The 15,179-nt window shown below is 41.6% G+C and overlaps 1 protein-coding gene across 6 annotated transcripts in view; it reads left to right on the forward strand.

Moving 5' to 3' along the window:
* Positions 1 to 15,179, forward strand: part of STARD13 (StAR related lipid transfer domain containing 13) — a 291,483-nt gene that overhangs the window by 249,376 nt on the left and 26,928 nt on the right. For all 6 annotated transcript variants that reach the window (XM_071552804.1, XM_071552824.1, XM_071552814.1 and 3 more), the window contains 3 exons: positions 3,780 to 3,851; positions 5,896 to 5,977; positions 13,634 to 13,697. In XM_071552804.1, coding sequence (XP_071408905.1) covers positions 3,780 to 3,851; positions 5,896 to 5,977; positions 13,634 to 13,697 — 218 coding nt within the window. The remainder of the gene's footprint in view (positions 1 to 3,779; positions 3,852 to 5,895; positions 5,978 to 13,633; positions 13,698 to 15,179) is intronic.

The following is a 15,179-nucleotide window of genomic DNA, read 5'->3' on the forward strand; positions in this document are numbered from 1 at the left end:
TTCAGTGTTGCACTAAGACAGTGCAGCTGCTGCAGGTGGGATCAGACCCCTGTGTTAGCCTGGAGATGGGAACAGGACTGGCCGAACACTGTCAAAAGTAATTCTACAACCCTTCAGCAACAGTTTCAGTGAGGTCTTTTTGGTGCTGTTCATGTCTCTTCTCAAAGTCTGGACTGCTGTTTAACTAACAAGTATAAAAAAGCAAGTATTAGAGTATGGGCATAGGAAGAGAAGGTTAAACTTAGCATCTCAAATTATTTTTAAAACTTTGCAATATCCAGTAATAAATGCATCTGTATGGCATTCTGAACTATAACTTGGATTACATGCCCAGGGCAAGATAGTAGAAATCACCTTTGATGTCTGCTGAGAAGTGAATCCTTGGTTGTGCCTTTTCACTTAAACTGTAGGAATAACCAAGAGGGGAACAGCTGAAACAGTTGCCCTCAGCAACTGGAAAGAGACTTGTATGAGCAAAGTCATATATTTGATTGTGCCCACAGCATATTGCACTTCTCCCCTTCTTCTGTCCTCTGAATAAGACTAAAATGAGAGAGATGTGAGGGAACTGGTCATTGATATGTGTCTTGAGATCTAGTATCCTAGAAGCTTAGCAAATCTTACTCAAGACTGAATCTGAAGTAGTCATTCAGAACAGGAGGATACTTTCCACAGACACCTTCATTGATGAGACAGAGTCAAAGTTTTGAAGGCAGAAATTAATCAGTCAATGATATTTGACTGAATATAGTGTGTTATAAACAGCCTCATACAAACAAAAAAACACACTACAAAACCAAACAAACCAAGGACACCACAAAGAACTAAAAACCCCAGAAAAGAGTGAGAACCACTTTCTTGGTTATTGCAATTACTCACCCACTGCAACTTGAGATTTTTTAGATCTTGTTTTGGCTGCAGTGGTATTCCTCAGCCAGCTCCTCTGAGCAGCCAACTGCAAGAAAACATTGAAATATGATAAGCGAATAAGAGTATTAATGGTAGCATTCTCCATCACCCACAGCCTCTGTCAGTTGTGTTTCCAGGCCAGATGAAGCTAGAATGTATGTACAGCTGTTCTGAGTTGTAAAATACATTTTGAGATGGGATTGATTCATCTGTGTTTCATGAGGCTGAATTAAGCAAAAGAAAAAAGGATAAAGTTTTGTCTTTTTTCCAAGCATTTAATAGAAATACTCAGTCTAACTGGAACATAATAGAGATGTGCTTTCAGCACACAGATGTGCAGTAGTGAGAGCCACGTTTTATGTAAGCTGCTTATTCTTTTGTGCAGTGTCAAGAACTGAATGTACTTTCATACATCTTTTTTTGGCCTTGACAAAAGCTAATGTCAAAGCAAATGAAGACCTAAATCCTTTTCAACACTGCTAATGATTGTGATCATTGCAGAACTGTTACTGGCTGTCTAATCATCTTTGGGAAATCAGGCTTTTGATACATAGATCTTGTATTCTGAATTTTGATTTCTGCTACAAAATTTGCTGGTGTGACTCATTATTTAGAGGATCAGAAAGGTGTGTGGGTCACATACTGCAGAGTATATTCAAAGAAAATTTTACAGTGAGCTTCAGTGGGTAAAATTATTAAGGGTATGAAGAATGAACTGAACAGAATTACATGGGCAAAAGTTCACACCAGCATCTCCTATCCATAAAAATGCATTTTAGTTGAAAATACAACTGGAATTTTTTTCACATGCCAGGCAGAATATGCAGAAGAGCAACAGAGCCTGATTATCTTTTTCCAGTTCCATGGCTTGCTTTATATTTAGGCTTTTGTATTATCACTGCCTGGATTTTGCAACCACAAATGTGCCAAAACCCTTGACTAGTTTATTCAGGTTGATTAATAAGCAGCATGAAATGTCTACTTGCTTCAATACCAGCATGCTCTTGTTTCTTTGTGTTTTCCAAATGTAGGAGGTACAGATACATGATTTGACTTCAATCTTGTAAAATGAAGCTGTTCAAGTGCTAGAGGCTGATGTAGATTTGGACAGCAAGGCGATGTTTCGCAGGTTCCCCAGAAAGCCACATTTGTGTGAATGAGCCTCTCTTTTCAGTTGTCCCTCCAGTTGCTCTGGGAGCAGCTGCACATGCTGACAGTGGGAGTGCTGGGCAGGTCTGGACCCAGCACACTGCTTTCTATAAAATGAGCCCATGGATTTCAGTAAAAGCTGAGGTACCCTACTGTCAACACACATTGGTCACCTCAGAAGTTGAGTGCTTAACCATGTGTGAAACCACTGGAGTATCTTACAGCCATGCCACCTTGACGCCCGATCCCATCAGATCTTGGAAGCTCATCAGGGTCAGCCCTGGTTAGTACTTGGATGGCAGACCTCCTGAGAATATCGTGGGCTGTAGTTTCTGGTTCTGAGGACTTCACTGTACCCATCCAAACTCACTCAGCCGTGGCAGATGAACCTCAGGAGCAAAGGGTGGGGCCAGTTCTGCACACGCTGTGCCTCACCTAAAAAATCCACTGCGCAGGCTGGAAGGGCACACCCACATGGGGAGAGCCCTGCCCAAATCTTCATTTGCAAAGCCGAGCCATGAACCACTGGAGTGCAGAGTCTCTTTTGCTGGAGACACTTTGAAAGTTCTCCTCTGTTTTTGTGTAGCTTACATCTACTTACTGCTTCTTTAGCATTTGCACAGGATGGATCTGCCTCCCCTGTACAAAAAGCTTTAGGTCTGTATTCGTCCCTCACTTGAACATGACTTTTTTCATTCCCTTATGCTCACCTATTCCTATTGTCACCTCCAAAATAAAGAGGCTTTCCAGCTGATGATTCTCCCACCTCTTCCGTAAGGGTAGGATACATCTTGTGCAGTAAAATTTGTTTGAAAGCGGAATCCTAGTGCAGCATCAGCTGTGTCCATAATTCTAAAGAGCTGAGAGGCAGAGGCAAGATGACACAGACTGATTCCTCTTCTCCCTGCTTAATACTAGCCTTCTCAAGAAAACATTTGTCTTCATAGATAACTGAAACAGTCTAAAACAGGCCTGGAAGTGGATTGAAATTAAAGAGTGAGCAGTCTGGGGTCTAGTTGTTAAAGCTACTGCCTGTGTCTATTTTATTTAGCTCTGCAGACATACATGTAGCTGTTTATTCTTCCTCTATTAGCAGCCACAAGAGAAAAGCATAGTCAGTATTTGATTTATCCCATCTATTTCAGACACTAAGGTGAAATGAATCACCCTTTGAAAGTAACTGACTCTCTATAGACTATGGAGGGAGTCCACATAATGGAGTTTAGATGGCTAAAGGTAGGAAATCACATACTACCTTGTGCAATTGTCCCTTCAGTATCATGACACATGCACTGGGGCTTTCCTGGCGGAGCTTTCAGTGGATTTCACATGGCATTTTCCTCCACAAGAAATATCAGAACAGGAGAAATGCAGTGCATGCTCCCTGTCACCCCATTTTCACCCTGCTTCATCTTCACCTCTCACTGACAACTTGCCCTTGGGAGGGAGTAGACCACAGATCTGGCTAAGCAACTTCACCTGTTGTGAGGAAATGGTTAACACTTCATCCCAGTCACCAAGTGGCTATATGCACCCCAGGGTCCTGTGGAGATAGGCAGATTTCTTTTAGGGACTCTTTTCTGATGCTGTAAAGAAATACTTCACCATGATGCCAGTACTTTAAACAACCAGTAGATACTACCAAGTCTCTTTGTTATTTTCTTGTAGTAAAAGAACTTCTAATTCAAAATGGCAAAGTAAGAACTTTTTTCTCTTTTCAGAAATTGAAGCAAAGGAAGCGTGTGACTGGTTACGTGCGGCTGGATTTCCCCAATATGCTCAGTTCTATGAGAGTAAGTATTTTTTGCCTCTTTGTGCAGTACTGAAACTGTGCTGGGCCCTTGCCAGGAGAGCTTGCAGTCAGCCAGCTCTACATTTGACTGGGTTGTGGCCATTGCTGGGTGCTTCACAAAGCTGCAGCAGCTGGAAGCATACCAGTACATAAAGAAAAGTAAAAGTCTTGCCCTCATAGCCATGGGAAGTTAAGGGGCGGGGAGGGAGGGGGAAAGAGTGAATAGTTTGTATAAACCTCAAAGGTTAACAAGAACAAGTACAAAATACCCAACAACATGAGTCAATTTTTTTAAAACTTCCTGAACTGTCTAAAATAAGATGAAAACACTTATTATTGTTATTGAAAATTTCAATCTTGCTGAAAATAATATGAAAACTCTGCAAAGTTATCAAAAGTGAATAATCTGATCTGCACTTCACATTTGCAAAATAAGAAAAGCTGATATTTCAGTGCCAACTCAGTGCAAATGGTGGCGTCCCCTTCCTAGCTGTAAAGTTTCTGCCCAGGGATGCAGCATCACTGAGGGCAGGATTAGTGGTTGCACTGCTGCTGTGTTCAAGAGTAGTTTGGGGACTGGAACTGGGTTTTCCTGCTCTCCCTAGTTCAATGCTGAGAAGGAAACTGGAGCTGATCCTCATTTTTCCCAAACTGTGTATTCTGTCAGAAACATGGAGACAGCTCAGGCCCACTCAGGCTTATTAGCTGAAGCACAGCTCCGCCAAACACCTCTGGACACCTTCCAGGCTCAGCTTGAGTCTGGAGGCAGCGTGGCTCCACTTGTGGAATGATGGCCAAGAAACCTCGTGGGTCAGAGCCAGCTCTGCAGTCAGCCAGCTCGGATGCCATCCGGCCCCTCATGTGGGGCTGAGGGTGGTGGGGAGCGTGATGCCAGGGACACCTCCCTGGATTCTGAGGGCAGGCTGAGGTACATCACAGCTCAGGGTCTGGGTCCTGATGGACAGCTCAGGTACCTGGGGACCAGGAGCATCATGCAGAGATGCTCAAGTGGCTCCCCGGGAGGCAGGCAGACTCTGCTAAATCCAACAAGGAATTTAGACTAATAAGCCTGCCAGACCAAAACTGATATAAATATACATCTACCACAGTCCCTGGGTAGCCAGTAGTACTTTTGTGTCTGCCTTGTTATCAGAGTATCTCAGATACTGACTCCCCCAGAGAAAGGAGAGCCTGCTGCCTGCTAAACAAAAAAGGGATTTTCTGTCCAAAAACCAACCTGTGCTGGGCTCCAACATTTCCCGTCCAGTCAGTATGTGCTCTAGACAGTCTGCATCTCTGAAAACAAGGTGCTTTTTACAGGCATCTATTATGTCAGTGTTAAGCACCAGTGTCTGAAAATGCTGGCTGAAGTTCCTGTATCCCAGCATCCTGCTGTGGTACCTAAGCATGGCAGAGCAGTCTGGAGAGCAGCCACAGCACTGGAACCCATCCCACCGTTACAGAGCCCACTAATGCGTTGCAGCCATGTCACTTCACATTACAAACACCAGCTTCCAGCACACTATTCTGGCTTTTTAGCTAATATTAAGGTTGTTGGGGGGTTTTTGTCTGTTATTTGAGTAACCCTCTGTCTGAAATAATTGTTCCTGGGATCTGTATTAAAAGCAAAAAGTGCAGAATATTTCCAGGTTTGGGCAAAGTCTGTCTAGCAAATAACTCATAAGTGACTGTGATGGGAATGGAAAACCTAGTTGCTCATGTGGATAAAGGAAGTGTGTTTGTAATTTCCCAATCTCATTTATTTATGCAAGGCACTAGAATGAACAACTAACAACTGAGTACTTTTTTTAAGTCAAAATGAAATAATTTTTCTCTCACTCTGGTGCATTAGACATTCAACTATGCCTTTAACAGGAAGAAAAAAGTGTCTGAAAGGGCCACAGACACAGCTGGAAGGGAACCAGAGCTGAGTGAAACTGGTCATTCTAGATTTCAGTGAGCAAGCACATGCAAAGCAACTTAAATGTAGACAATGTATTTTCATTTGAATAGCAGTCATCTTAATATTGTGTCTTCTCTTATAGACTCCCAGTTTCCCATTGACATTGCTGCAGTAAAGAAAGATCATGATTTTCTTGACAAGGACCTTGTAGAACCTCTTTGCAGGTAAAGAACACCTAAAGTTTCTTTTCTGATAATTTAAAAGCATGAGATGGTTTGTCATTGCTAGCATAGCACATTCGCTTGTCCTGGTGAACTCAGTGGTGATATCTATAATGCCAGCATTCTGAATTAATTTCTCATATGGAAAATCCTGCAGGAAGACATCCACTACACTCAGGGAAAACATCACATGATTTGAGAAGACCCAAATCCAATGGATTTGAAACAGCTGCTTTTTAAGAACAAGCAGTAGTGCAAGCACACCCTGAATAAATGAGAGTCACATTTGAGTTCCACATTAATAACTCTTATGTTCAAGCACAGCAGAAAAGATGAAACTTCATTGCAAAGAATTCAGCAAGCCCTTTATCTGGCAGCAGATGGTGGTTTTTCTGCTGCTGTGATTCCCTTGGTACTCTTTTTTGGCACCAGTAAGAGAAGTGGGCTCAGAACCCCCCAGTACTATAGCTACTACAACTGATTGCTGGTTTTCACCTCCCAGGGGGCCTGTGTTTGCTTTAATTTTGCTTTTTATACTCTGCCTGTGATGAATATACTGCATTGCATTGCTCAAGTACTGTCACCCAGGACTCAAGACACAGCAATTCTGTGGCAGTTTTGCAAAACCACATTGCAGAGGCATTGTTCCCCTCTTCTTTCCCCTGTGCTCAGCTCAAGCTGGATTCTGCTCCTCTCCTCTTCAACTAAGGACAAAGGAGCATCTGGCCCTTAAGCAAGAAGGCTTTATTACATGTTATGGAAACTTTCACAACACCAACATCAAGATAATTGGACAGGACTCCTGCCCCTTCTGCAACGGTGGCTAAAGTCATCAGAGATGGTATACTGTTCCACATCGTACTGTGCATTGCAGGGGTTAATGAGTCTTTGATGGAGGAATGCAGATAGGTTTTCTGGGAATCACAGAAAACAGGGCTGGAAGAGACTTCATCTGGTCCATCTCTCCATTCTGGGCTATGCCCTCCTTCCTGGAGGATCTAATTACTGGGCATAGCTGTCAGATATCTTTCCCAAAACTCCCCAGCTGCAAGTGAGACCTATTGCTTCTCACGTTGTCAATTACAGTTATGAGGAACAGAATATTCTCTTTCTCTATGTAGTAGCCTGTGTGTCTGAAGGCAAATCAGTAGGAAATACTTGGATCCCTCATTGATCCCTCTCACAGATGCCAGGGAGCAGAATAACTGCAGACTTGGTCCACTGCTGTTCTGTCTGCTTGGTGAGGAAGATTCCTATGCCTAAGCAACCTTCTTCCCCCGCATACATACATCCCCCTCCTTCAGTCCGGCATGAAAGAAGATGTACTTTGCTGCAATTTGGGATCTGGATAGTGCTACAGATGGGAGGGGAAGATCTCTTCCCCTCTGCCCTTTCCCAGAAAGTTGAAGGACCATTCAAAAATGCAAGTATGATGTCTGTTCCTGACCCTTTCTTGTAAGAGCAAACAGTGAGCTGTAGTCATTCCATAGGTCTGTGACTCTCCCTAGTCTTTATTCTCAGGGGTACTTTGGTGGCACTACAGTCATGGTCACCAGACATCCAAGACCTACACAGCTAGAAGTGGGAAAGGCTCATCTCTTGCTCTGTAGACTCAGAGATATGACTACAGCTGCAGTGGGTTGATATATTTGTGAGGACTTTTTTGGTAGCTGAGCAGTTAGAGACTGGTTTGGTATGGGGTTTTTTCCCTATTATTAAAATACGAGATTTTGGAAAATTGACTAGTAGCTGGATAGATGCTCTCATGTGACAAAATGTTTTACATTAGCATAAATCAAGTGATATTGCTGAAACCTACAGAGAAGAGCACAGGCACAGATATTTCCAAACTATTTTATTCAAATATAAAGAGGTTTATGACTGTCTAGTAACTTTTTCTGTAATTACTTTATTCAGGAGACAGTATCTGTTGACTTGAATTTTTGTTGGGAGTTTTTAAACAGTTTACCTCTAAAAAAGGAATAGCACCTCATAATATTATAAATCTAAGTATTACGTACAGGTTATGTTTTCAGATTGCAGACATTTAATTTGATGTAATTCAGCAGCTTCAAATCTTTAGGTGAAAGCGACCTGTAAAAAGCCATTGTAACAAATGCCAAGATTCAGGCTGATCAGAAGCACTAAACAATGTCAGCTGCTGCCCCCAGGACCAGCTTTGTTACTGTAGTAGCTGTCAAACCAACATCGTCCAAGGTTTCCAGTGTATTGGAAATCCTTGCAGCTCAACTGACCACTGTGGCCAGTTTTCTACGATCGCTTTGCTCTGCAGTGGTGTTACTACAAGGTGCATGCCAGTATGTCATAGAAGAGCGGCAGGTTGTGATGCATTTTGATGAAACAGAAAGTTAAAAAGAGATTGGTTATTATTTCTACATGCACAGATCCCCAGGTTGACAGTAGAGCTTCCATTCTTCAAACATCCAAAACTGCCCTCAAATCTAGGCATGACCAAGCCATCACACTGATTAACAGTGCATTCATCCCATAGTACCAAACAAAATAGGTTTCTCATTTTTGTTTGGAAGATAATTTTAAAGCAGGAATGCCAGAGTGGGTAATCAGTTTGAGCAGTTTTAGCTCTGAATGGTAATAGCATAAACACTGAATTTCTCTGCTCTTGTGGGTTGAAATCAGATTCTCAATCTCATTTTATAATCAGTTTTCTTATGGCATTGCAGTATGCAAGGCAACAAGAGGCACAAATGAGGAGGAACCTTTTATTTTTTTTAAGGCAGCTGGTAGTATTTTAGTCAGAAAGCCTAAGACTCCCTGATGTAAAAGATTTCAGTGACCTTTTTGAGATATTATAACATCCCTGCTGTTTCCAATATAATTGAAAATTTGGCAGAGTAAAAACCAAATTTGAGACCTTTGGGTTAGAGGCATAACTATCAAGAGATTCCACTCAGATTTTATTGAGTAATGAACAATAGAGAATTTCCAGGCAATCTGCAGGCAAATACTGTCAGCCTGCCAAAATAATAATTGGGCATGAAAATTTTATAGCTGGACCTCTGTGTCATTTCCAAAATAGCAGCAACCAACTCTGCTCTGGGAACTTTTGTGGCCACTGTGATTGGAGGGTCAGAAGGAAAAGCCAAGCCATGTTGTACATTTTGTATTCATGTAAATACAGTGACTAAGGGCATAAAAATCAAGTATGTAATAGTCCAATGCATAGTCCCCTAATGCAAGCTCTTAAAATTTGAACTGTGCCAAGCAGTCAGCAGCCTTCGCTTCCATAGCTGTTGTCTCTTAGATAGCTTGTAAATAACCCAGAGGTTGTTATATGGGATGGGACATCCTACCATTAGAGTTCTGAAAGGATGGTTGTACAGTCAGTACCATCTACTGAGTTATAATGCTCTAGGTGCTGTTAGGGATTAATCCTGTCTCTCCATATGCAGGACAGAAAGTCCTGCTCTGAAGGCAATAGAATGGCTCACACTGACTTCCAGGAAAGTTTACTCACTTCATGTGAGCATTTAGCCTATAAGGTAACTCCTTCATTGGCAGCCATGATAAAACAGTGATAAGACTGGAAAACAGTATGTTCTCTTCATGCACTAAACTGGTGGAGTTGAGACATGCCAGTGCAAGCTGTCACATGATCCCTAATGGTACTGGGAGGACACTTACTCACTGTTAAGACCTCAACAGAGCCCAGCATGAGGAGTTGGATGTCCTCTTCCCTAAGTTCACAGCCACATGGGGACATGTGCATGCAGCACCTAAATTTGGCTAGGAATAACAATAAAGCAAAGAAATAGAGTTGTGGTTCCTTTAGAGAGGCATTTACAGAACCATATAGTGTGTTCTACTGGTCACAATCCATTAGAGAAGACATTTTCAGATCTGCTGAGGTAGGACACACTGTGATGTCCATGCTAGCCATCTCCTCTTGCATGACTGGCTGCTGCCCCTGGCTGCATTCCTAAGCACCTGCGTGGAAACAGCTTGATTCCCCTGGAACTCCAACTCACTTTAGAGCTGTCTCCTTATTACTTGAATTGCTCTTCAAGCAGGACAACAGGTCTTCCACAAAGTTTTCCAACTGGCCAGATCCTGCATTCCTACAAGCTTGTGTTTATTTGTAAACACTGCTCAGTGCTGTAAAGGAAACTTAGAGATTTCCTGCTTCTGAAAAACTTCCATCATATGGGTTAACAATTACAGCACTGGGCTTGGGATTCACAGCCCTAAAGATGTCATCTTTGACATCTATGGCTGTCTTAGATCTCCTCAGATAACCCAGACTCTTCCATGTGTTGACCAGACCAAGGTACATGCAGGCTTGATACTCCAGGGGATCTAAAATAGCACCAGAAACATATTTGGACACCTGAGTACATCTGCAGGTGTTTTAAGAATTGCTTCAAAGACTACTTTTCAACGTAGAGATGATGTCTCACCACAGAGGGAAGTGTTAAACCACCAGTGTTTGCCTGTGATGCTCTGGAGAAGAAATAAATTTAACATCACTGAAATGTCCTAAATGTTCTGCAGTCTGCCCCTGAACACTGAAGAGATTTTCAGGCAAGCATTCAAATGCATCCTAGATGATTTGTTTTTTATGTAGCCACCTACCTCTCTTGTGTTTATTTTTTGTGTTTTTCCTGCCTTTTCTCAAGTCCGGACCTTGTGTTTTGTTAACATTACAAACAGGCAGTTTGTTCCCGTGTTTTAAAGCAGTGGCATGAAAGTGTAGTGCTTCTCTCACTTCAACTGCTGTATTGCTGACAGCCTTTTTTTAGCCAGAAACTTTTGTTGTTTTGCATTTCTAAAGACTTGCTGAGGACTTGGCTGTCGGTCATCTGATGACTTTAAACTGATGAGACAAGCTTTCTGCCACCATTGCCACATCAACAAGGCAAAAGAAGTTGAAACAGACTGGCTTTGGTTTGAGTTATTAGCACCAGACAAACTTGCAAATAAGATCATTAGTTCTCTAATTTCAGTGGCAAATCTTTCCACGGCACTGGAAGAGCCCCTGATGTTTTGTAGAGGGGTGAATTTAAAACGGGGTTGAGTTCCTGTCACCTAGTAAAAAGTAGTTTTGTTTTGGGTGGAGCAAAGCCAGGTTAGAAAGCAGCCAGGACACCAGTGTGGCTTCCCAAGTCTCAGGTTTAAGTAACTTTTGTAGAGATGACCTCTTAGTCCCTGCTCAAACAACCTTTTTTTGGATGCCCTTAGAGGAAAAGTGATGACTTTGGTTGGGCTTGTTGGTTTGATCATGTTTTTTTCTGCACCTTTTTGTGCTGCAGAAGCAGCACCTCTTAAGAGAAATGCCATCACACTTTCTGCTATGTGCTGGACATGCACAGAGATGTCTGAGTACATGCAGGGTGCAAGCTGAGTGCACACTGTTGCTTCCTTATCTCCCAGCTCCTGAAGTGCATGACTTGCTCCTTAGTTTTTGGAAGACAAGCAACACCATAGGGAATGGAGGGAGCACTGGTCCCTGTATTTAAAATGTTTTCTACTACATCTCCCTAACAACTGCAAATGGTCAATAAGAGTAGAGGGGGTTTTATGAACTATTGAGCAGTTGCAGAGATCACCTGCCAAGGCCTGCTGTGGAGAAAGCCCTTTTTCCCACAAGAGTTTTCTTCAGTTCCTGCTGTCATGAAGGCAAAGGAGGTGCAGCTGATGGCTTGGTTTTCAGTGTTAATGAGCAGCTTGAAAGGAGGCAATGGTTTCTCATGATTTCTGAGCCTCTGGCATGAATTCAGCTGATGTCTGTCTCCTGGTCAGCCTTGCAGGACACATTTAGGTCAAGAAAGCAAGGAGCCATTCCCCATTACTAGTCTGGCCTCTTGCCATTTAAAGTTGTGAGGACACAGTGGTAACTTGATTCAGACAGGCAGCTACTAGCACTTAGGCAGCGCACAGTGGCAAGTCAGTGTGGAAATGTGGCTACAGACTTGTCTCTTTAGCACAGGCCAGCTACTGAAGAGGTGCAGGGACTCCAATATTGATCTCCTTTTCACTGCTCAGAGGAAGCTGTCCCCAAGGATAGAAAGTTGGACTGGAGACCTTTGTAAACCTGTCTCTGCCTCTGTATATTTGGAATTGATACTGATACACAAATTTTAACATTTGTGCTCAAAAGAAGCACTGAATATTATTCATCCCCAGGGCCCCAGGAAAATGCCATTTCGCATTGAGAAATTCCATGCTTGGGCAAAAGATGAGTTTTGCAATAATAGATGTAATCCCAGAAGAAGATTTCTGGGCAGAAGGCTGAGGATATAGCTACAGAGCCACAAACCCTGGAATTTATTTCAAGAGCACAGCTATCATGCATGCAGGGTGTGCTTGTGCATGAATTATACTTAAATTAACACCATGAGCACAGGACTTTTCTGATAATGGCATAATGGATTTGTTGGCTTGAGTTAGGGAGTAATATTTGATCTAGAAATGCGAAGGTGATATTTTGTGAGGGGTTTTTGCATTTTTTAAGGAAGATCCACATTTGGTGGGCTGCTTTTTTTAGTGGTGTCAATTTGAAATTGTTTCTAATATTAGAAGTTCTGGGGAGGAATATGTTACTTTCATAATGTTCTTATATTGTTGGAGAGATTATAGTGTTGATGATATACTTGTTACATGTGTCCTTGTAATTTATCACATATATTTCATATGTTATCAGTTCTGGAGATTTGCAGCCTCTTCCTGAGATCCAAAGCTATAGGGGCAGGTCTTGCTATAAAGACACAGGAGATGCAGTCAACCTGCAGAAGAGTGTTCTGGGGACATGGCTCTCTCACTCTGCCTCCCTTTATTTTGAAATTCGGTCCTAGATCTGGAAAATTTTTAAAGTTGAACATACTTAACTCTGAGCGTCTGCTTTTAGAAGTTTGATGGTTTCATGAATCAAGATCTTTAAGTATAAAAAACCCCAAATCCATTATCATTAGCATGGTAGGTTCTATTGAAAGCGTGTGTTTTCTTGTTCTCTGTCTCACCTTGCACATAGACACACACAGATTGTAATTTCGACCCACTGTTATCACAGGACAGCCTTGGTTTTAAGCAGAGATTCCTTCCAGAGATCCTAGTAACAGCAGTATGAACATGGTCAAAAATAACTAAAAGTATTTATTTAAACATGTTAGATTTGTTAGATGTTGGGTGTGTTAACCTGTCTGTAAGTTCCACAGTTATGGGAAAGAAACTATTGGTTTTAGAGAAACATTTAAGTAACTGCTAAAAGTTCTTGATATTAACTTTTTGAAGGAGGTGCCAACTGCCAGAAGTGAGGAACTGCTTTTCTTTTTTTTTTTCTTTCACTAGTGCTTTGAAATACCCCATTTAGACCAATTATGTTACAGTCCTGCATATGGCAACTTCTTGTCATCTCCCCAGCCAACAGAGGTGTTTGCTTCCTGTGCTAAATATATAAATGTCTATAAATTAAAAAGCATTCTATAAAACCTGGTAATAGGGTAAAATGAAGCTAAAATTCCCTTTCAATGCAGTGGTCTTATAGGTGGAATATATGACCAGTGTCATTTCTGAAGCTTGTTGTATGCAGTCAGCTCCCTACAGTCAGATAAAAGGTTTTGAACTTGCAGAGTCGTGCCCTTTAATCACAGGCTGCTAATCTTTTAAATTTGCTTTGCCCTGTAGACGACTGAACACACTGAACAAGTGCGCCTCAATGAAACTCGATGTGAACTTCCTAAGAAAAAAGGTAAGGAAACTTCATGAAATGTTCTGGCTTTGCCCTGGCTTTTGTGATAAGGCTGCCCTGATTTAGTCTTTAAGTCAGTAAGGCTCCTAAAAGTAAGTTAAGTATATTTGACTTTGAACATACATGTCAGCGTTATCTGGATGCATGGTAATGTGAATTGCTGAATCTTGAAATTATAAATAAAATAGAAACTGTGACTAACACAGCAGGAATAATACTTTGTATGTTAAAAGGGCCCACACAGTACTTGAACTCTACATATATACAATTCAAGTTAGTGGATGAAAAGACAGTGCACTTTTGTTAAACTGGCTTGTTTGTCAATGCTGTGTGAGTGGAAATGGAAAATCCTGCTCAGAAAAAAAAATGTAATGCTCAGGTGAAAATAATAGCTTTTCTTTATTTCTTGTACTGACTTCATGGTTAAGAATATGAAAATAAACTCTGTTGTCCTTACAAGTGCCTGTGTAACATGGGAATTATTTGAGCTTAAAGAGTTTCAGCAAGGACTGCGTAAGCTGCCTATTGATTTTGAGATTTTTGCCTTTTGATATTGAGTCTTGTAACATGTCCAGCATTAACTGTTGAATGTTTGATTTCCTGGTCACAAATTTCCCCCAATTCCTTCAGTGGTTTGTAGTGGTAGATTTTTTTCCTCTGCATAGTATTTGTCTAGTGCTTTTTAAAATCTGCCTCTGAAAGCTGCATTTTTGGTGTCTCTGCTAATTCAGTCCAATCATACTCTATTCAATGTTTGAGGGAACTTGAGCAGGGAATGGCTTTAATGTCCAGGTATTCTGCGTTTGGCATGTGCCCATTTGTTCCTCTGTGTACTTGCCTCTTCAGCTTGTATTTTGTCCATTCACTGGAGCTGTAGAGACTTCTTCTCTCCACTGCATCAGGGTTTTTCTTGTCTTGTTTTTTTCTTTTCTTTGGTAAGTGCCAGCACTTACATCATATCTTAGAAAGTGACAATAAAATTCTCTGCCTATGCAATAACTTTATGAATTGGGCAGGCAGGTGCTATAGGAAGAGGCTGAAGTCCTTCAGGAAAAAGTAACTCAATTGCGTGTTGACCTGCTTGGAGGTGTGTCTGATTGGCCTTCAGTAGTAGTTGTAGTTGTGTTCAAACAGAGGTACTGGAGCTGCACAAGAGATAGAACTACAAAAAGTAGTATATTCAGGTAAACACTGATTGTCCTCTGGAAAATTTGTTTAGGTTCCTGTCCTTTCTTCTCTTCAACAAGTGTTTTAGGTTTGGGGTGAGGTTTAAATGCTTGCTTACTGTGTTAAAAATGGAGGGATTTTTTGTTATCTTTGTTTTTTATCAATTTTTTTGCCGCCACTCCTTCCTGTTCAAAATAGATTGAAGCCCTCAGCTGCTGTCCTTGTAGATAACCATTAATTTGTGATTTAAGAGAGATAGCCATAGTTGGTACTCTTTCAGGGGGACAGAAGCTAGTAGGGTCCATACCTGCACGA

Source organism: Pithys albifrons, chromosome 1 (genome assembly GCF_047495875.1).
Source record: "Pithys albifrons albifrons isolate INPA30051 chromosome 1, PitAlb_v1, whole genome shotgun sequence".
Taxonomy (NCBI): Eukaryota; Metazoa; Chordata; class Aves; order Passeriformes; family Thamnophilidae; genus Pithys; species Pithys albifrons.